We start from the raw sequence: 20,356 nt of genomic DNA on the forward strand, positions 1-20,356 counted from the left end.
TACCTCCGAATTAGGGATCTTTGGCCGACACGCCACAGGCCGACACCTTTCGACCTCGGCAACTCGTCCTCCCCACACTTAGAGGTCCGCGGTTACACAGTTCACAATGGTCAGCACAACGGCCGATTCCTCAGCATAGCGAAGCGTTCAACTCATGTTAATAGCTGCTTCTTTCCTGTTTTCTAGAGATTCTTTGAAGACTTTGGCATAGAAGAATCCACTCATTCTCGCATTTTTAGAACTTGATAGTGGTGTTTCATTCTGATAGCTCGTCTCCGCGACAAGATGCCTTTCCACACTGCGTTAACGAGGAAACTGGGCATCGCCGGTGAGTTGCATGGACTTGGAGTTGTTGAAAGGGACTCCGGTTGCTGACGGATTTACAGTCCCTGTGGTACAGGGAGGTATGCAATGGGTTGGATACGCAGAGCTCGCTGCGGCGGTTAGCAACGCAGGTGGTCTGGGAATTGTACGTCTACGAAAGCACTCGAGACAAATCGAGTCTGAAAGTCAATCGCTAACTCTCCCAAGCTCACTGCACTCACGCAACCCACCCCCGAAGACCTTCGCAAGGAGATTCGCCGATGCCGAACCATGACCAAAAAGCCATTCGGCGTGAACCTGACCCTCCTCCCGGCCCTCGTGCCCCCAGACTACGCTGCCTACGCACAAGTAATCATCGACGAGGGCGTCAAGATCGTCGAGACAGCGGGCAATAACCCCGGCCCCGTGATTACGCAGCTGAAGAAGGCCAACACGATCATCCTGCACAAGTGCACGACCATCCGCCACGCCAAGTCCGCTGTGAAGCTGGGCGTAGACTTCCTCTCCATCGACGGTTTCGAGTGCGCCGGCCACGTCGGCGAGCATGACATCACAAACTTCATTCTCCTCAGCCGGGCGCGCCAGGAACTCAACGTGCCGTTCATCGCCTCGGGCGGATTCGCGGACGGACAGGGTCTTGCAGCGGCGCTGGCACTCGGCGCGGAAGGTATCAACATGGGTACGCGGTTCATGTGCACTGTTGAGGCGCCCATCCATCAGAAGGTCAAGGAGGCCATTGTGGCGTCGGACGAGAACAACACCAACCTGGTTTTGAGACGGTGGAAGAACACCTCCCGTCTGTTCAAGAACAAGGTGTCGGAGGAGGCGCTGAAGATTGAGAGGGAGAGCAAGACGGGCGAGTTTGCCGAGATTGCGCCCTTCGTTAGCGGCAAGAGAGGCCGCGAGGTGTTCCTGAACGGCGACATTGACTACGGTGTAAGTTCTTACCCGCTTCCCGTTGACATCCCTTGTTTACGCCGCGGTTTCCATAAACTAACATGGTTTAATTCGCAGGTATGGACCGCCGGTCAAGTCATTGGTCTGATTCACGACATCCCGACGTGCGCGGACCTCCTGCAACGGATTGAGAGAGAGGCCGTCCAGGCCATTGATCGGTCTAAGTCGTTGTACACGGCAACCGCAGGCCAAAGCAAGCTGTGAGGTTAGACTATTGCGATGTTTCGTACGTCAGCAATCCAGATTGAGATTGTTGAATCATGGATGTTTGTCATTGGTACCTGGAATGCAGATCTCCAATATAAGCGAGATGAACTTTGGATCGCGTCTTTCCTTGTTGATCCTGTCTAGCTAAACCTCTTCCTGCGGAATGTAAGGACGCTTGGCTATTTTTCTGGATCTTTAGATGTATTTGAGAAAGCACGGAGTTTATCCCTTGCCTCCCTTCCATAGCGGAGCGGACAATTACCGGCATTTATCTCAGATTCGAGCGTGACATTCTCGGAACGTGTAAACAAAGGGCATGAGGTCTATCTGGAGTGTACATATGACTTGTGGACAGAGAATGATGTAGCAAGTGCCGTGTTTCAAGGTGTTGGGTCAAATGGAGTAGAAGGGGTTCAGTCTGATCTCCATAGCCATATCCGTAGTATCATAGCCCTAACTAATCATGCGTCTATTAGAGCTCAGCAATCACATAAAATTAAGATCAACCATACAGTAATATGACCATTGCCTTCCACTGAGCCGAACTCACTTACAGTCACGTAATTTTAAACATGTTTCTAATCCTTACGTAGTACTACTCTATGCGGCGAGCATAGAACTCCAATTGTTCGAGTAATCAGCTATCAAATTGATGGAACCACGGATCAGCTGAGATACTGTCTCAAGTGTCAAGCAGAAGGTTAATTTGTTTGTTGACATAGTAATCACCAGTGTGAGACGACGAGATGCATCTATATATGTCGGTGGACGTAGCTGTACTAAACTGGATCTGAGCGTTAGTTCCAAGTCTCGGAGTTTACTTTCAAAGAGTGTACTGGGAATCCATGAACTAGCACCCATCGCAAGCATGGACTTAATATCGTCAATCTTCCCCTGTATCCAGCGACGCAAACCGCTGAAATTCCCCGCTCAAGAGCAAAATGACGCGCAGCCAGAGAGCGAAGCGTCTCAAGCCTCTTCAGCAGCTTCAAGAACCGTTCCCTGCAAGTCCTCGGCGAGGATGTCGGTTCGGATCGTTGAAGCAGTCGATTCGCAGACGACCATTTGCCCTGAAGAGCCCGTTAATGACCATGACGGGCTCCAGGAGAACGAGAACGAGAAACAGAGACCTCATGTCTCATCCGTCGAGCATAAAGACGCAGACCCAGACACAGACTCTGCCAAAGACTCCAACGTCAGAATCATCCACATGGATCTCAGCGATACACCGACAGCAACGCAAGACTGTCACAATCAAAATCAAAAAGAACCACTGATTCCCGCCCTCCCCCCGAAAGCTGCAAAGCTCCCCGAGGTCAAAAGCCGCATGATAGAGAACATCCCCGAAGAAAGCGACGACGACGACGAGGGCAACACACCATCATTCGAAGACGACGCTACGGAGAAATCGTCTCAAGACGCCAAACGCAACTCAACCTGGCGCCAGAGCTCCAGAAAATCTCTGGTCGACATCATCAACCTCCTGCAGTCAACCACAAGCAACAACATCAGCACCCTCCGAATCAACAGCCTAAAGTGGCCCTTACCACCCAAATCACCCCACCGGCCACGGCCCGCAACAGCTTTATCCTGCCGGTCTTCGACTTCGTTCAGCTCCTCGGTAACAGCCACCGTAGAGTTCGAGAAGCCGGCCCCCATCGTCAAGAAAGAGAGACGGATGGGAGCAGCGATGCTTCCCAGCATCCGACTGGGACCCAGGAGATGGAGCGTCGATGACGGTGGCATTGGCAATGACAGCAGCATGAATCCCAAAGGGCCTCGGCCTCTTTTTTGCGAGTAACGGCGTTTGGAGCCTTGTTTTGTTCTTTCGGGCTGTTTTTGCGGTCGTCGGCCTGGTTTGGGGGTCTGTTATCTTGTCTGTGGATATTTGATTCTTGTTCTTCTTGTTCCTTTTGTTTCCTGTTTCCGTGTCTTTTCTTTTCTGGGTGATTGATATACATACTTTCGATAACTTAATCCTGTATACTTGCTGGCAAAGAAGGAGGTTTTATTCAATGCGATAATCTTGATGTCAATCAGAGCATTTTGCTATTCGTTCCAGTGTTAGGTGCAACGTCCATCGAAGTAATTCGCAATGTGATGGACAGGATATGTTGAACATGCTGTTGAACTACCATTTCTGCTAGCTAGGAATGAATATCTGTCTTCACACCCTTTTGAATCAGTGGTTTCAAGTGCATTCGGCAATATTTGGATAAACTATACCAGTAGGCACAAGGAGCTTCGAAATAGCCACAGAGTGGATACCGATGAAACGCGCGACTACAAGTCTCCAGTGATCAAGTGAATCACATGGAGTGATCAAGTGGATTCCAAATACAACGCGTCGTATATAGGACAGAAGATCGCGTGGAATGGCTGGTAAAGGCTATGGCGCGCTTGCAGTGTGAGAGGAATGCTGGAGATGCACGCGTACATAGGAGATGACCATGGCACAAACTACAATGCTTGCCATAAGGAAACAAATTTGTCAGGAAAGAAAGTTAGAGGCAATTCTATGCATTAAATTATGTATGACAAAGCCAGCATCGATAAATGCTGGTTGCCCACAGGCAGAAAGTATTGAGGAAAACAGTGCAATCTTCTTTCTCCGAGTGCCACAGCACAATTAATGATACACAATTCAGCAACAGGTACCCTATCTATCAAACAGAAGATTCCCGGGACCCTGCTCCCTACCGCGAGCCGCCATACCGAATCTCCAAACGCTGGCTGACAGCGCCAACAGCAGAAGCGACGAGTAGCTTACAGGATAGAACCGAGGGCAATGCAAGGAAGACCCAGGCCAATGAGGGAACCGCTCTGGTGGACGTTAGTAGAGAACTAGACATTTGTAGAAGAAGACTTACGGCATCGGAAGGAGAGTTCTGGCAGCAGGCAATGTTCTGCTTGCACTTCTGGTTGACCAGATCCTGGACGGCAATAGCAATGATGGGGACTGGAATATGTCAGTATGGACGACCAGTCTTTAAAGAAACTTGACGTACTCTGGAGGTCCAGCTTGGAGCACTGGTTGAAGAGACCGAGACCCTCGGAGCCAGATCCACCACCGATCAGGTTCTTGAGGGTACCAGCGAGGATACCCTCGTCGATGTCGGTGACATCACCGGCGTAGGTGGCCTTGTTGCAGCAAGAGAGCTGAGCCTGGTCACCACACTTCTCGGTAGCCTGCTTCACGGTTATGTCGTCAGGAACGGGGAAGCGGACGTTGGCGTTGCCCTTGTTGCCAACACCATTGCCAGCAGCGTTAACATCGTGCTGGGGAAGGGCGGCCACGGAGACGGCGAAAGCGAGGACAGCAGCGCTCAAAGAGAACTTCATTGTGACGGTGGGGTTTGAAAAGGGAGTGAAGACTCGGAGTGAATTTGGGTTTGAAAAAATGTGAGAAGATTGTACTTCGAAGGAAAAGCTTGTCAACGAGAGTGATGGTTGATGGAGAGGAAAGAGAATGCCCACAGGTGAAGTGAAGACATCCTTATATAGACTCAGGTGGAGGCAGCGAGCTCTCTGTTGATGCTAGTTCTATCCGCCCTTGATTGAGCTCTCTGTCATGGTAGCTATCCAGCTTGAGTCCCTGAGTGGAATGTGGTATGCAAGGAATCCATCGTGATTTGTCCCTCAAGAGTCAGAACCGCGTTATCGCAATCTCGCAGCCCTGGATTGGAGCTCTCTGCCCCAGCGGTTGGTATGGATCTGCAAAACATTCGATTGATCTGAACCAACAAGTCAGCTTCCAGCATACCAGGCTCTCGTGAGCCACGCCTCGTTCAGGGGACCGGCCGTGCATCGACTGAGACCGCATAGTCCGCGTCTTCTGTCTCATTCCCTTGGTTCTACTACGTCGATCACACATGCAAGCGGTAAACTCACCTGTGCCCGCTTGGTCATTGGGTTGCATTACCTGCCGCGGAGCTATCGCAGGCTTACCGCATTCAAAGCAACTTTCTTCTTGAGTCTCCATATCACACGATTATGGCCAATTCCTACGCTTCAGCCATTCCATCAGTGGCGCATCCCGTATGACTCCACTCTCACTTGATACAGAGTGAGCACCTGCTGGCATAGCACGGGAAGGGCTAAGCCTTAAGCGACTAGGAATCGGAGTATTCAAGGGCCTCTCGTTCGGTATGCAGGTGCCAATGGTTTCAACGTGCGTGCTGCTGATTTAATCCAAGGTTGCAGAAGCTTGCAGGGTCTGCAAAGTCTTGTTGTTGATCTGCAAGGGACTTTCCATCTCGTTCAACTGGTCGATAGTGTATAGTCATCGCAAGGGTTACGACGTAGCTGACCCTGTCCCATGGCTCCAGCAGTCCAGTCTCATTCTATCTCGTCATAAACAATATTAAATTTTCCGAGTGTGCTCGACCCGGTTTCTCTTGTGTTTCCTTTGGTGGGAGCTTTAGCCAGGCTTGTGTGGGTAAGGGAAAGCTGGGTTCCTCCTTTGCTTTGTTCCTAGCAACAAGCGAGGCAAGGGGCTGTCCATCGGAACTATTGAGCACGTAGATGCGTGCTTTTTCCAGATGGCTCTGCTAGTAGGCAATCCTGTCTTCCCGAATGTAACTCGCTCCGTTCGCAGACTCGTCGCTGAGTCGTGATGAAATCGACTTTGGTCCTCTTTCCGCTTTCACTCTAGCTCACATGTTGCTGTCGGGGAAACACTCCCTGCGCTCCACATTACTCGATTGAGGATCTTTCAAAATAAATAATAAGGAGCCTCCTCGTGCTGGATGGATGTGAGCTGGTCGCATGGCCTGATCATGAGTTGTAGTCATGTAGAGCAGGCATCTCGACGGTGTAGCCGTAAGCCGTACTCCAGTTTCCAGTCGTCGAAGAGGTCTACAGAACAGTGCTCTCTCCGATTATGATTATCTCGAGCGAAGACTATGTTTGGTCATTGTCGTACCGTTTCGCCTCTGCTGCTTTTCTCTATACAATGTCTCGTTCCGGTGTGCCAGTTGCAGTATACACAGTACTTCGATATGGAGTAGATGGGTCCTTCGCACATGCAGTTATTCGTTCAAGACCATGCTCCTGGGCATTCGATAGTGACCAGGTTTAGTGACTCCATTGTTATTCTTGATGCTACCTTCTGCCGAAATGAATGGTGGGTGTTGGGACAGTGTCTGTGTAGGTTAAGATATATATTTCTACGTGCCACATCTAGACCACCTCCACCAACGAAACATCCCACCACACGTACAAACTTTCAGTTATCCTCCTGTTATTCAGCACTATAAATACAAATGTAGATGCTACAACAAATGCAACGGTACTATATGAGCTACGATATGTGGTTCCTTAATGATATTGTGCGCCTTGTTGGTCTATACAGGGCCGAGAAGTGAAAAGCCGTGCAGTATATTAAAGTCTGTCTTAAAGGCTACTCAATCTATTACTACTTAGTCCTCTACTAGATCCGTCCAAAAATATACTACAAGTCATTGTTTCATAAATCTCACCACAGAATGTTATTATGGCAGAAAAATCTTTCATTTTGACTATAGGATCAACTCGCTCCCTTCCACTATCACCTCGTCATAGCCCAGCGCAAACAACCACTCGGCATCACTAAGGTCTCATCCACCTCAGGATTTATTATCTATGTAATAAACTCTTAGTATGATGCACTGACCTATCCAAGTATCTACAGTCGTGGCTATCTAAGCGGCCACATTCCTGCCTCCTACTCTAATCTCGTTGATTATCCCTTGACCGAGGCAGGACCGAATGATACCGAGAACGGGGCTTAATCTAAATGTCTGACTCAAATCTAGACATTGCTAATGTGATTTACCCTCAATGGAATGCTGAGGTTGCGTTTCAAATTGCTGACTGCCCAGCTGTGATGACACAAACAAACATAACGAGTCATCTGCGATCTCCCTGGTTGTTGCCGTCACTGTCCAGCCCATTATCGCGACCATAGGCCGTCAGCACGGAAATGGTTCTATCCCTCAACTATCGAGGTTGCTAAAGATCAGCTTAGATCAAGCCCTCGACACCAACCTAGACATGCCGAAGCTATTCTTCCATTGCTGGGCCATGCGCACGTTCTGACTACCGGTTCTTGCTCGAGACTATTCCACCAAGCAATCAAGCCTTTCTGGAGCTTTCCAGCGGTCTGATAAAAAGTTCTCGCATGCATCTTTGACGCGTTGGTCTTGATTCAGGTTAGCAGACTTCCAACGCGAGTTCGAAGTAGCCTCTATTCTCTATTCCCGCGGCGAGCACATCAGCGGAAAGACTAATTATAGTACCTTAGACGACAAGGGACAGTGAAAGGAGAATAGCATTCGTATATGCATTTCGACCGGTGAGAGAGTTGACCATTGATTCCAACATAAGTGTACCTACTAGATATCCTGCCTTGATGCCTTGATGCCTCAGTGCTCGTAGAAGAAGATAGATGCACTAGTCCCTATATGGCTAGCGAACGATGATGATTGTCGGAGTTGATCGTCCGCAGCGGAATCTCTGTAATGCGCAAGTAATTCTGCTACGCCTCTCCGCATCTCTGTTGACAAGCATCTGGACGTACTCTTCAGCTCTATAAGCAGTACTGACTCCAAAATGTCCGCGAACCCTCCGTCTAGTCCTCTTGACCGTTCCCCCAGCACAGAGACAGGCGCCACGGACAGCTTATCCGAGCTGCCCGTGGACAACCAGGAAGAATCGAAGACTCGCGAACGGGATACACATGAGGAAGAACAATCAACACAGAACAAGGACGATGGAAATGACACATCACCAAGCAAGACACAAGATGCCGAAGAAAACACAACACGCCCCCATGATGATAAAGAGAATGCCAAAGAGGAGGACGCTTCTGCGCCACCATTACCAGACGAGCCACTCCCACCACCGCTGCCCAACGAGGCCCCTCCCGATGAGGATGATGGCTGGGAGCCCGTCTGGGATGCAACCGCTCAAGCGTACTACTTCTACAACCGCTTCACGGGCGTTTCACAATGGGAGAACCCACGGGTGCCGGATGCACCAGCATTAGCACCGGTGCCTCTCAGCGACGCTGCGGAAGGTGTAAAGGAGAAATCCCCCGTCGTAGGCGGTTACAACCCGGCGATCCATGGTGATTACGATCCCACGGCGCCCTACGCGCAGCAGTATGAGGAGCCCACTCTCGGAGGTGCTGCGGCGGATCCCAGTGGCTCCTACGAGGCTGTTGGTACATTCAACAGGTTCACCGGCCGGTGGCAGCCTGCAACCCTGACTCCGGAGAACTACAACGATGAGAGTAAATCGCGACGGCAGATGAATGCGTTCTTTGATGTGGATGCGGCTGCCAATGCCCATGACGGGCGGAGTCTCCGGGCGGAGCGCAGTGCTAGGAAACTCACCAAGAAGGAATTGAAGATGTTCAAGGAGAAGAGAAGAGAGAAGAAAGAGGAGAAGCGGAGGGCATGGCTACGCGATTGATGCGAGGAATGGTATTGTTGCTTTCGTACTACTGTTGCTAGACTTTTGAGATACCTTGAGATACCTTTTGATTCTGTGCATGGGTTGGAGGCGTTTTGACAGATGTACTATATGGGATTGCATAGCATAGAAGCAGCGCTTTTTCCTCTTCTACAATGGTCTTCATTTTCTCATGCCCAGAAAATTCGTACTCTTGCACCGTAGTCACCATAAGGTAGAGCCATCCAAGATTCCCCACAATTGGTCACGTGCCAATATATTGAAGTTTCTTTTTGCAACAATCAACGAGTATACAGACGGGATATTGAGCAAACGCGAGGTATATAACCCTTTGAGATAAAAGTCTTTTGATCCTAAGGTTAGTAATTTACATTATGTCTGTTTGTGGTAGCCGTTCTGGGACATGAACTTTGCGATGCGCCTTATCGATATATATCAAGCATGATGGAGGGGCACGACTGTGCTACAGATTGGACCTGTTGATGGAGAAACATGATGTCTATCAATCGATATCTCATGTTGCCTATCTCTAACCCTCAAATTTGATTTTAAAGCTCCTTTTGTTTGTGCTTGCGTGGTTGAAAAAATTCTCATCCGGCTGCCATCGGTAGAATCGCTTCAGATGCGACAGGAGGAAATTTTTTATTACAATGACTAACCAAGTCATAGATACCAAATCACTGCATTGGGCTGCATCTGAAGTCCGATAGAGCATAGCAACATCAGAAGCATTTAGTTCTTAGGAGTTTCAGTTACTCCAAACCAAGGAAGCACAGTGCAAAATGTCGACATCCACACCAGTCAAGCTTTCCTTCGAGGCAATCGACGACCTCATCTACGACGCTCGCGCAGGCGACCTGGAAGCCCTCAAGGCCGACCTCGCCACCCAAAGCAAAGAGCACAACTGCCCCGAGGCCTGGATCATCGCCTCCGCCATTGACGCCGAGCCCGAGGCCGAGGGTGGCACGGGGTCCTGTCTGCTTCATTTCCCCGCTGCGAATGGCAATGCCGGTACGTTGACGCTTGACTCAACTCGACTTGACACGACTACTGGGTTGTATGAATGGCCCGGCTAACAGATGCATGCAGAAATCCTCAACTATCTCCTGGCAAGTCTAACCGCGCAATCTACGGCGCCGCTCTCGGCGGAGCAGATCGCGGCTGTGGTTAACCATCGGAATCACTCGGGGAATACGCCTCTGCACTGGGCTGCGCTGAACACGCATCTGGATTGTGTGAAGGCGCTTGTGGAGGCGGGTGCGGATATCGGTGTTAAGAATGATGCGGGGCTGGATGCGATTTTCCTGGCGGAGAGGACGGCTTGGTCGACTGAGGAGGAGGGTAAGGAGGTGCCTGCCGAGGAGGAAGGTGCCGGGGAGATGTCCAAGGGTCGGCAGGTTGTGGAGTGGTTGTTGAGCTCGGATAAGGCTGGTGACTTGGAGGGAGGGCTCAGTGTTAGCGCTGGTGTTGGTGATGAGGGGTCGGCGTCAGGGTCAGGGTCTGGGGAGACGATGGATGTGGATGAGAAGAAATGATCACGACTATCCTGCCCCGTTTGTTGCTTCCAGAGTAAATATTTCTTTTGTTACGAATACCACTAGACAAAAGTTCTGAGTTGACACCCTTGACGATGATAGGTTTATTTCCCTGTATCTAGATCTAGTTCGTATGTTCAGCGTCGCTGGTCTATCTATACTGATATGTAAAACATGATATGTACTGTTAGTCGCGTCGAGCCTTGCCTTGCCCACTGGAGGATAAGCGCGAGGCTGGACTGGAGTAGGAACCTTCCATCTGGACGCCCTTCCCATCCCTGATTTCCCGAACCTTCATATCAAGTCTAACCCGGAATCGTCGGTCACGCCATTGAACAGTGACTCCCCCGTAGAAGGCCCAAATCCAGATGGGCAGAGCGAGCACCTCTCGGCCCAGCCATGCCGCAAACCAGTGGGAAAACGCCCGCCTCGTCCTTCGGCGTGCGGGAGGCTGTGCAAAGCAGGGCGTGTCGTCGTTCAGCTCGACGGCCTTCGCGGAATGTAACTTGATGTACAATGTCCAGTCGACCAATATCCAGGCAGCGATGCTCAGAAAGAAGACTGTGAAGAACGCAGTCCATGAGGTTAGGTGGCCTGCGAACCCCAATCCTTTGCGCTGCAGGTATTGAGCAAGAGATGTGGTAACACCCCATGCTCCGTACAGAGAACATAGGATTGATTCCGTGCCTGGCTCAACCAGAGTCGCAAGAAGGACGGTGAACTTGCGTACGCGCAGCCACCGAACTCGCCGTGCCATATAGCCCCGGACACTCATGCTCGCCACAGGCTGGATGGCAAGGTCGCCAAAGACCATGCCGTGTTTGCCCCAGCTTTCGCCCAATTCCTTCTCTTCACGTACCTGCTTTTTCCAAAGCAGATCACCAATCAGGTGATCCTCGCAGATATTGTCAGAGAAATAATCAATACCGGGACGGCGTGGCTGCGGTTCCGTCGGGGATGGTTGCGTCAAATAGTCCAAATGAGACCGGCGAAACATGTTGGATTTCCCAACAATGCACGGCGCAATGAGAACGGTGTTAATGGCAGTATACATCTTCGCATGCGAGGACGCCAGAAACAACTCCTCTAATCGACCGCCCCCAGTCGCAAACCAGCCAACTTCTCGGTGCTGTTGCTCAATCATGGCAAAAGCGTCGCGCCTCTCGGAAGCAGAATCGCCTTGGGCACACGCTTGAAGAAGGGCCTGCCGCTCCTCCCTCAACCCACTAGTCCCTGTCACATCCACCGCAATGGGCAAGTGGTGTACGAACTTGTACTTCCTGCCCGGGGTGTCCCCAAGCCCGCATAGCCTGTCCACCATCCGCCCACAAACCCCTCGTCCCACCCACACGTTGCAGTCCAGGATCCATACAATATCCCCCTTGGCCTCTCGGTAGGCACGGCTCATGTTGCGAATCTTCGGATTCGGTCCCAGATTGTAGTTGGCTGCATTGTTAGGCTGGAGTAACGGATCCTCTTCTTCGATGTAGATGTGCGCGTCGGCGTGCGAAAAATCTGACAGAAGTTTCTGCAGCGTTGGATAAGCGGGATCTGCTCGAGACGAAACGCAGAAGTAGACGGTCAGTTTGTCATGGGGATAGTCTTGATAGAAAGTCGCAGCCAGGCAGTCGTAGAGATACGGCTCAAGGCCTTTGACGGGCCGAATCACGGTGACGTGAGGGGCGTCGGAGGACGAGGCTGCATGGGATTTCCGAGGTCTGCGCGAGAAGTGCATCCATCTGTCCACGTACCACACATTAGTCTAGGTCGCAGGAGGCAATTGAGAAACAAATACATTTGAAAGTATCCCAGCAGACAGACGGCGAACACGGTCGTATACCAGATCAAACACACCCAACCCACTGCAGTCGACCACGCGAGTTCGCCATGTCCGACGGCCGATCCGACATTCAAGCGGCTCAAATGCGATTGAAGGTCTAGCATGGGCAAAGACGACGACAAAGAAACAACCGAGAGGGGACACAGACGTTCAAAGAGGACATTCTACTGGAGACGGGCGGTGGAGAAATTCGACAAGTGAAAGTAATCGCCGGAAGCACTAGGATGCCATCGATCGTGCTCATCGTCTGATTGACAACAGTACCGCCAAGCTATAGAATTATATTGTCATGGCCCCATGAGAGATACATGCTTGCATAGTCGTGTCACTAATTTGGACTAATTGAGTTGGTATTCCACTTGGATGCAACAGTTCATCTTGTGGACCATGACTGGACAGCGGAGAAGACAAACGCGCCAGCTCACAGCCCCAATTCAGGCAGCGAAATAATCACATTGTCTTAGAACAGACACAAGCAACTATCATCTAGTTGCGTATTCACATACACTAGCTCAATGATTACTTCACAGGTCTATTAGAAAAGAATAGGCGGGTTGTTTCCATTAATTTTACCTTTAATCGTTTGCAATTGAACTGTAGACTCAAAATCGATACAGATGGAGATTTAACACCTTTAGAAATAAGCAAGTCCTGCCAAGTATGAATCCATATGCTGCTCTAATGACACCAAAGCAACCAATACCCTCCTGAACCATGTAGCTGTCACCCCAGCTCGAAAAAAAAAAAAGATACACCGAACTCCGAGATCGCCATTCCATGCAGAGCGCAGTGATGCGAACCTATGTCTTCTTCTTCTTTCGAACCAGGTTGGCATTGAGCACATTCACGCTGGGTGCCTGATTCGACTGGACGGGAGTTAGGTTGACTTCTTCAGAGTCCCCTGGCGCACCTCGTACCTCGCCTGGCTTGTCGCTCTCTTCATCAGCCGTTTTGCGCTTCCGAACAAAGGCTGTGTTAATGACAGTTGTAGCGTCCATATGTTTCTGACCAGGCTCCGTCGCAGCATTTCTCCCCTCGACCCGTTGACCAACCCAAAGTTGATCAGCGAGCGAGGCGACTTTCTCGGCCCATGCCTTGGTGCTGGTGATAGCTTTATGCTTGGTGTCAAAATCTTGATCGATGAGAAAGTTGATTGCCGCCTTATAGTCTTCCTCACTCAAGACTGCGTGTCCTCGGCCTGTGTCTGGCCAAAAGAACGCACTGGGTCCCGTAGCTTGCTGTACGGTGGCATGGGTGTCGGAAGACGAGACACTGGGTTGGGTGATTGATGATGTCTGGAGACCACTTGTGGGAGGGTGCGATGGAGCAGACACAGACGCTACTTCATCCTTTTGTTTGGTCGCATCGTGGGTTGTCTTTGCAGATTCAGAAACAACATTCTCGACATCCCGCGAAGCAACACGAGAGCTCGTCATCTGAACTGAATTGACAAGACCTGGCGGATTAATGACAAGCCACAAGAACCCAACTAATCGGCCGGCCGAACATTCCTGTCGAAAGGACATCATCTCCCAAAACTGCGCAAGAGACTTCACGCTTCGCCAATGACCAGAATTCTCCTTGGAGCCTGCAGCTCCCGTCGACTCTGGCAATTCATCGTCCAAGTCGATCAGAAAGCGTGTCTTCGGGTCATCTGGGAAGCGAGGAACGAGACACCGTGGCGGAGCGTTGGGATTATCACAGAGCTGATGGAGAGGGTAGCTATTTAACCATCTCGGCCGATCCTTGTCATCAGACCTCGCTGTGATTGGGAAGAAGCCCCGAGTCTCGAACTTGTCGCATCCAGGAACGATCAGGAAGGCTGTTGCTGAACTCTTCGCCGACTCCTTAGTTTGATCATGCAGTGCCTTTTCATGAGAACCTGTCTCAGGCTCATATTCTCGTAGAATGGGGTCGATGACACGACACCACCATTTGATCAACCCACGATCATCCAAGACATGCTTTTCAGGGTTCTCGATGCTCCCGGGAAACAAGTACTGATTCTGGGCTCGGGCAAACAGGGACACCATCAACCGAACCCCTGGCCGTTGACGGGTCTGCACAAGAAATGATAGAAACGCATTTGAAATAAGTCTGAGAAGTGAGACTTTGGGCGCATTCTTGAGCAGATGCAGGTAGCCAGTTGAATCGGCCTTGGAGACGAAAATGGTTGTCAGATGCGCGGTGCCGTAGACCAGCACTTCGATCCCAAAGACGATCACTTCCGGCTCCTCGTTTTCATCGGGACTAATGGAGACTGCGAGGAAATGATTCTCGCAGAATGTCGACTCGGGTTCTTCGCCTGGTGGAGCTGCGAAGAGAGCCGCACACGGGCTTGGGGCCGATGAGATATGGCGGATCGTCACCTTTACCCCCGTGGGGAGCACCTTGGCCAAGGAATCTCCAAGGTCGACATCAACTTTCGACATTTGAGCCGTCAGAAGCTCTTATTAGGTTGAAGTATTTTAAGAGAAGAGATAGCCGTGTGCGCTCAATCCCAGCGTCAGACGCGTTCCAACACACGGGCGCGTCACGTGTCATTTCTCGTGGACCTCTGGCTGGTAAAGGGAGAATGAATTCTACAAACGAGAGGGTGTTTCTTAATCATATTGATAAAGTGTTTATTATTACCGTATATGATCAAATCCAATTAGTGAGCCTTCCAAAGGCGCACTCTATCCATGGCATAACAATGATTGGTGAGCAAAATGGAATCACGCCAAATGCAGGCAAACATGCTGGAGTTATTGACACTTGACAGTAAAGCTCATCATAATGTTCAGAAATAATTGGCCGCAGCCTCGAGGTCATCGGCATTCAGGAGCGCAACACCCTCCTTCAGCAGAGTTCTCCAGACCGAATTACGGGTCCTGATGGGATAGCTGGGCGTCTCCCAATATCTGGCTCCAATGCCCCTTTCCTTTGCGGTCGCGATTTGCGAGCGGAGAGTGCTGAGCTGCTTCTCTGTCAATATCGCTTCAGAATCACCCTCCGAAACTGTGCCGATGACATGCGCAAAGCTTGTAGACGCGATGGGAGAGATCAGGCCTGTGATGCCGGCATTCTCAGGCTCGTTCAAGGACTCGAGGTGAGCATCAAAAAAGTAGTCTCTGTTTGCGACAGGCGCAACCATATCATAGGGCGTGTTGCCCGTGCCGATCACGGTAATGGGCCCATTGGTGATGGTCTTGTTATTCTTCAGAGTCGTCAAATAACCATGTTCACGCAGTGGTTCCAAGGCATCAATCACAGCCTTGAAGGTCTCATGTCCGTCGGTCTTTGCATCAATGAACAGGTAAAGCGTTTGGGAAACCGAAGTGTCGAAGACGCCACTGATCAAATATCAGTTCTCTGTAAGCCAGACACAATGAAGCTAACTTACTTGTGGGTGGAGGACGTCACAAAGCGCGATCGAGGATTCTGGCGCTTGAGAACATCGAGGATTGGATTAATGTACAATGATTCCAGGGTTCTCTCTTCTGTTAGAGAAGACGTGTCATGACCGACCTGTTCGATGTTAGAAGAAGACATCCATCGCTTGATAACTTTGTACTCACATAGAGAGTGCCGTTGTACAGCCAGACATCTGCTTCCGTTGAGATGCATCCTTGTGAGAGAGCTTGAAAGGGGTCAGGCAAGCGCCATGCATACAATGTGAGGTGATCAAAATGCTGCCTTACCAGTGTAGAAAGGTACGTCTCTCCAGTAGTCACTGCCCAGAGAATTAGAGCCATTCTTAAAGATTGATAAAATCCCGTCTCGACTTACTTGTGAGAATGAACTGGAATCTTATATCAAAGCAAATCGTACCCGATTAGCTCAATTTATCCAACAAGTGCATGGACACAGTGACTGAGAACTCACAGGTACAATGCCCCTGGTAAAATCTGTAGGATATCCGTACTCTTGACTTCTATGGGTATTATCGAGGACGTTCTGAAGGCCTGTCGGTAGCCCGAACGCGATATCCGGCAATGAGAAGATGACGGCGGATGCCGTGACAAGCAGCGAGCGTGCTAGTACAGTCATTTTTCTTTGCAAGCACCAGGAAAGTATAGTTTCTCAGATGAAAGTTCTAAGACAGGAACAATCTCTACGAGACTAGAACGCGATTATATTTCAGAATGAGATGTGATGATCGAGAAGATCCCCCCAATGCCAAGTGTCGATGCCGAGCGAGACAGGGCTTAGAGCCAATCCCTGCCTCACGTGGAGTACAATCTCACCATATCCATGTTCATCAGCCAACACAGGTACGATGCGGAAGCACAAGGGGTTTATCCCGAATAAAATGTCAGACAAAATCCCCTCCCTGGACTTGAGTTCTCCTTCACGCCATACCAATTGATTGGGTAACCGTCGTAGAACAGATATGGATTAACCATGGTTGATAACTATACAGCAGCCTGTATGACTGACAATCTACAAGTCCTGAGCGCCAGATGATTCGAATGTGGAGCTTGAAAGCCTATGCATCTGAAAATAACATCACATATCCCAAGCACCGCCAGATGCTTGGGAGAAGAAAATAACAAAGGGACCAAATGCTCTATACTTCTCGGACAGATGGTGGTCTTGAGCCACTCTGGGAGTCCTGTGTACTACTGCGCCTGAGACTCAAATTCCCGATGCGCTGCACCAAGTTGCTTCCAACCGCGTCGACTGCGCCTTTCGGAGCGAGCAAACTTGGGCCTTGCGCGGCCGCCTCCTGTACCCTGAACAGTTTGATTCCAGTTCCGTTCCACACGCCAACAGTGCCGGGTGTAGCTCCAGATGCGGTGCCAACTACCATCTCACTGGAGAAGATGAAACCCCAAAGCAAAGACTCATACCATCCCAAGGACAGTGCTGACCATTCGAAAGAATGCACCCGTACAGGTGGAGGTTCTGATAACAGCCCTTGAATTGTGGGCTCTTCTGCAAAGGAGGGAAGATTCGCAATCAAAGTGCGAGCTTCCGGGTTTGACGTGGTCTGGAAAGCCGAATCGGGAATGTGAGGAGCAATGGCCGAAATGATAGTGAGAATAGTGTGAAGAGGAAGCTCTGGTAGCCATGACTCCAACTAAACGCGTGATTGTTAGGACGATTAGACAAAAAATAAAGGCACACCATCGAGTAGATACTTACCCAAGCAACAGTCGGCGTAAAACCACTGGAAGTGGAGAACATGGCGGACATACTACTTTGACTGGTGATGCTATTCTGCCGGGAGAACGATGGCTGCCCAGCAGGCATCTTACCTCTGGCCTTCTCAGACATTCCCCGCAATTGCAGAGGGACACTTTCATCGATAGCTGATGATGTCGACGGCCTTCTTGAGTTCTGCGCGGAGGGAGATGACTGCGACGGCGTGTCTTGCTCGTCATGTTGGTCATCCGATTCGTCACCGCCAATAGCGAAAGGGCTATTCTCTTCAGGAATACGAGTCAAGGGCGAACGTGCACCCGAAGACACATGAGGATCCTCTTCAGCCTGCGACAGCGTAGGGCTAGAGGACGAGTCGCGAAATGCAGCTTTAGCTTTTCTCCTTTCATTTTGGCGTTCAATCTCTTGCTGTCCACTTTCGAGAGTGAAGGCTCGGACAGCTTCGAAACGTTTCCTGTATTTTAGAATGGCATATACTAGGAACGGGTTTTCTGCGAGAGTCAGTCAGCGAGCCAAGCCGCTACGAAAGTGAAGGCATAGCGACACTTACTGGTGAATTGGTGTTCAAGTATCGAGTTTATGGATTCAAGCACTGAGGCTAGGAGGGCATGGTTCGTTTCGTTAGCTAGGAGGAAACTGGGAGCGGACATCGAGGAGAAGAGCTGCAGAAGTCTGGAGCATGTGGCGGGCGAAAGATGTTCCAAGTAAGGAGCCACGTTGTTGATGATCGCTAAAAGTGCTGGATAGACAGCGTTCAGCTTGCCTTTACTTGCGGTAAGCAGGGTATGGATGGACTAAGACACGTTTAGTACGGTCTCGCATGATGAATTCGGCGAAAGACAAACCATCACCAGAAAATCACCATAGGTACCCCTGAAGCCCGGAATACGGATGTTCTGAGGTAACGTCTCCTGAGCCTCAAATTTCATGTTGAGGCTTTTCCCAAAATTCGGTTCAACGCTCATTGTTTGTAAAATAAAGATGCACATTCTCACAACGCCTTGCTTGGATGCGTCAGTTTTGTACTCGACAGCGTAAAAGATACAGAGAATGGCAAAGTCATGGGAGCGACTTGAGTCAATGATAAATGACCTGAATCGCTTGTTGCACTGAAGGGCCTCCCAAAACAAGATGAGCATTTCCGGAGCCCACTTGATAGATTTCTGGCTGCCTGGAAGGTAAGAGTTCGTAACTTGCATCTGCCACTTCATCAGAACTAAGCACAGCCAACTGAAGAATGCAGACCCACAGGTTGGTTCAAGATTCTGGTCATGCCATCGACAAGGAATTGAAAGTCTTGCGGTCGGTGCAGCCGACCAAAGTAATGGCGATAATAGTTCTTGGGCGGTGTCCCACGACCGTCCTCTGGGATAGGATATAGTAGGAGAACAAGAAGAAATTGTAGACAGTATATAACCAAGATCTGCTTGGAATCTTTCCAGACCACATGGTCATATGGAACCCTCCATGACGCAGGATTGTACTTGATAGACTGAGTGAGACTGTGGTTAATATGAGGCAATAGTCGGAACCATACACCACTGTACATACAGTATTTAGCAATGAGCATAGCAATGTGAGGACAACTTGTTTGTCAGGGCAGGTTGCAATGTAGGTAATGGCCTTAACACCCTGAACAGGTAGGAGACCTGCGCGTCGTCAGCGTTGCGTCCCATATCGAGGACAAAGAATCTTACTCAGCGGCATGTACATCGCCTCTCCAGTTAATGTAAGCAATAGTCGCAAAATCTCGCACCGGTTGCTTTCGAGCTCTTTGCTAGAGCCCATGGAAGTATTGCAGCCGACACCACTTTGCCATATCGAGTATGATACCTTACCCTTAACCGTTGGGAGCTTTGGGATCGTAAAGTCCGTATAGAATAAAAGATCTAGCAGGTTGTCGATCAATTCCTCGGCCAAGGGCTTCACATCTTCATAGTCATTAGTCTCAGACAACCTCTCCTCCTGGCGTCCTTCAGCCTGCGATTCGTCAAATAGGACTTCTGCTCCCGGTCGAGCTCCTCTAGTATTCTTCTTGCGCCGACCCCAAAAGAATTTCTCCTCCCATTCTTCTAGGTGCTCAGCCTCGTAGATGAAGGGAAGGATGCGCGTGAGAATACGGATACAATTGAGAACATCTCTCTCGGGAGCGAGGTCGGGATCTGGAAAAGACGGATGATTCTTCAGAAAGGTAAGACGAGAGGTTATTGAAAGCAATAGTGTCTCCAAATTAGGTAATGCATGGTCGCGCGTCCGTCGTATATCTGCGGGGGTGAATAAGCTGAATACATCTTCTGTCGACTCTGGGAGCTCCCAGAACTACACCGAAGCAGTTAGTGAGTAGATGGAGAGGAGAGATCAGATGAGATCGTATGACAAGAGAGACAAACTCTGGACCAGTAAGGATCATCAGCAGGAATGTCCTTCTCCTCTGACAGACGGAAGATTCCCTGCTTGAAGACCAACTTCGACTCCGAGGCTCCCATAGCGAAGCGACACCGGCGCGGGTTGATGGTATTATAACTTCATAGGGTGTTCAGGGAAAAGAAGAAGAATCAATATACAGAATCCAAGCGCTTTCACGGAGGTCCTTTTGATATATATCGCTAAATGAAAGTGCCAAGTGGGCAAGCTGATTGTATGTTGGTGTTGTGGTTCGCTGGGCCCGTCACAGCGGGAAGTTACCTCTTGGACCAACGGTGACGGAGCTCGGCCACGATGCGAGCGAGTTTGAACAAAGAGCCACAATTAAGAGTTTAAATCAATCCGGCGACCATGCTACCTGAGTTTATCATATGTTTTGTTGAAGGATTAGAGCAATTTCAAGTACTGTTAATCTCTATGCAATTTGTGAAATTAACGCTCAATCTAATAAGCTCAATGTACACGA

The 20,356-nt window shown here is 50.0% G+C and overlaps 9 protein-coding genes across 9 annotated transcripts; 4 read left to right on the plus strand and 5 right to left on the minus strand.

Moving 5' to 3' along the window:
* Nucleotides 1–285: 285 nt before the first annotated feature.
* Nucleotides 286–1,485, plus strand: NFIA_077710 (NAD(P)H-dependent flavin oxidoreductase; the record flags this gene model as incomplete). The annotated part of the gene is made up of 4 exons (XM_001259727.1): nucleotides 286–328; nucleotides 387–469; nucleotides 532–1,260; nucleotides 1,339–1,485. 4 exons carry the CDS (start codon nucleotides 286–288, stop codon nucleotides 1,483–1,485), a joined length of 1,002 nt encoding a protein of 333 aa, XP_001259728.1.
* Nucleotides 1,486–2,356: 871 nt separating this feature from the next.
* NFIA_077720 (uncharacterized protein) lies at nucleotides 2,357–3,289 on the plus strand (the record flags this gene model as incomplete). The annotated part of the gene is made up of 1 exon (XM_001259728.1): nucleotides 2,357–3,289. The coding sequence occupies one exon, from the start codon at nucleotides 2,357–2,359 to the stop codon at nucleotides 3,287–3,289; it is 933 nt and encodes a 310-aa protein (XP_001259729.1).
* A 965-nt stretch (nucleotides 3,290–4,254) lies between these two features.
* Nucleotides 4,255–4,830, minus strand: NFIA_077730 (hydrophobin family protein; the record flags this gene model as incomplete). The annotated part of the gene is made up of 3 exons (XM_001259729.1): nucleotides 4,255–4,311; nucleotides 4,359–4,447; nucleotides 4,497–4,830. The coding sequence occupies 3 exons, from the start codon at nucleotides 4,828–4,830 to the stop codon at nucleotides 4,255–4,257; spliced, it is 480 nt and encodes a 159-aa protein (XP_001259730.1).
* Nucleotides 4,831–8,079: 3,249 nt separating this feature from the next.
* On the plus strand, nucleotides 8,080–8,943 carry NFIA_077740 (WW domain-containing protein; the record flags this gene model as incomplete). The annotated part of the gene is made up of 1 exon (XM_001259730.1): nucleotides 8,080–8,943. The coding sequence occupies one exon, from the start codon at nucleotides 8,080–8,082 to the stop codon at nucleotides 8,941–8,943; it is 864 nt and encodes a 287-aa protein (XP_001259731.1).
* Nucleotides 8,944–9,725: 782 nt separating this feature from the next.
* Nucleotides 9,726–10,478, plus strand: NFIA_077750 (ankyrin repeat domain-containing protein; the record flags this gene model as incomplete). Its single annotated transcript, XM_001259731.1, has 2 exons — nucleotides 9,726–9,954; nucleotides 10,033–10,478. The coding sequence occupies 2 exons, from the start codon at nucleotides 9,726–9,728 to the stop codon at nucleotides 10,476–10,478; spliced, it is 675 nt and encodes a 224-aa protein (XP_001259732.1).
* A 187-nt stretch (nucleotides 10,479–10,665) lies between these two features.
* NFIA_077760 (putative ceramide glucosyltransferase) lies at nucleotides 10,666–12,388 on the minus strand (the record flags this gene model as incomplete). Its single annotated transcript, XM_001259732.1, has 2 exons — nucleotides 10,666–12,217; nucleotides 12,333–12,388. The coding sequence occupies 2 exons, from the start codon at nucleotides 12,386–12,388 to the stop codon at nucleotides 10,666–10,668; spliced, it is 1,608 nt and encodes a 535-aa protein (XP_001259733.1).
* Nucleotides 12,389–13,118: 730 nt separating this feature from the next.
* Nucleotides 13,119–14,750, minus strand: NFIA_077770 (H3 histone acetyltransferase RTT109; the record flags this gene model as incomplete). The annotated part of the gene is made up of 1 exon (XM_001259733.1): nucleotides 13,119–14,750. One exon carries the CDS (start codon nucleotides 14,748–14,750, stop codon nucleotides 13,119–13,121), a length of 1,632 nt encoding a protein of 543 aa, XP_001259734.1.
* A 350-nt stretch (nucleotides 14,751–15,100) lies between these two features.
* NFIA_077780 (uncharacterized protein) lies at nucleotides 15,101–16,055 on the minus strand (the record flags this gene model as incomplete). Its single annotated transcript, XM_001259734.1, has 3 exons — nucleotides 15,101–15,653; nucleotides 15,704–15,828; nucleotides 15,879–16,055. 3 exons carry the CDS (start codon nucleotides 16,053–16,055, stop codon nucleotides 15,101–15,103), a joined length of 855 nt encoding a protein of 284 aa, XP_001259735.1.
* Nucleotides 16,056–16,870: 815 nt separating this feature from the next.
* NFIA_077790 (Hid1 family protein) lies at nucleotides 16,871–19,952 on the minus strand (the record flags this gene model as incomplete). Its single annotated transcript, XM_001259735.1, has 8 exons — nucleotides 16,871–17,383; nucleotides 17,449–17,957; nucleotides 18,017–18,260; nucleotides 18,312–18,665; nucleotides 18,716–18,958; nucleotides 19,018–19,115; nucleotides 19,164–19,785; nucleotides 19,857–19,952. The coding sequence occupies 8 exons, from the start codon at nucleotides 19,950–19,952 to the stop codon at nucleotides 16,871–16,873; spliced, it is 2,679 nt and encodes an 892-aa protein (XP_001259736.1).
* Between the last annotated feature and the right edge of the window lie 404 nt (nucleotides 19,953–20,356).

Source organism: Aspergillus fischeri, genomic scaffold (genome assembly GCF_000149645.3).
Source record: "Aspergillus fischeri NRRL 181 1099437636264 genomic scaffold, whole genome shotgun sequence".
Classification (NCBI taxonomy): Eukaryota; Fungi; Ascomycota; class Eurotiomycetes; order Eurotiales; family Aspergillaceae; genus Aspergillus; species Aspergillus fischeri.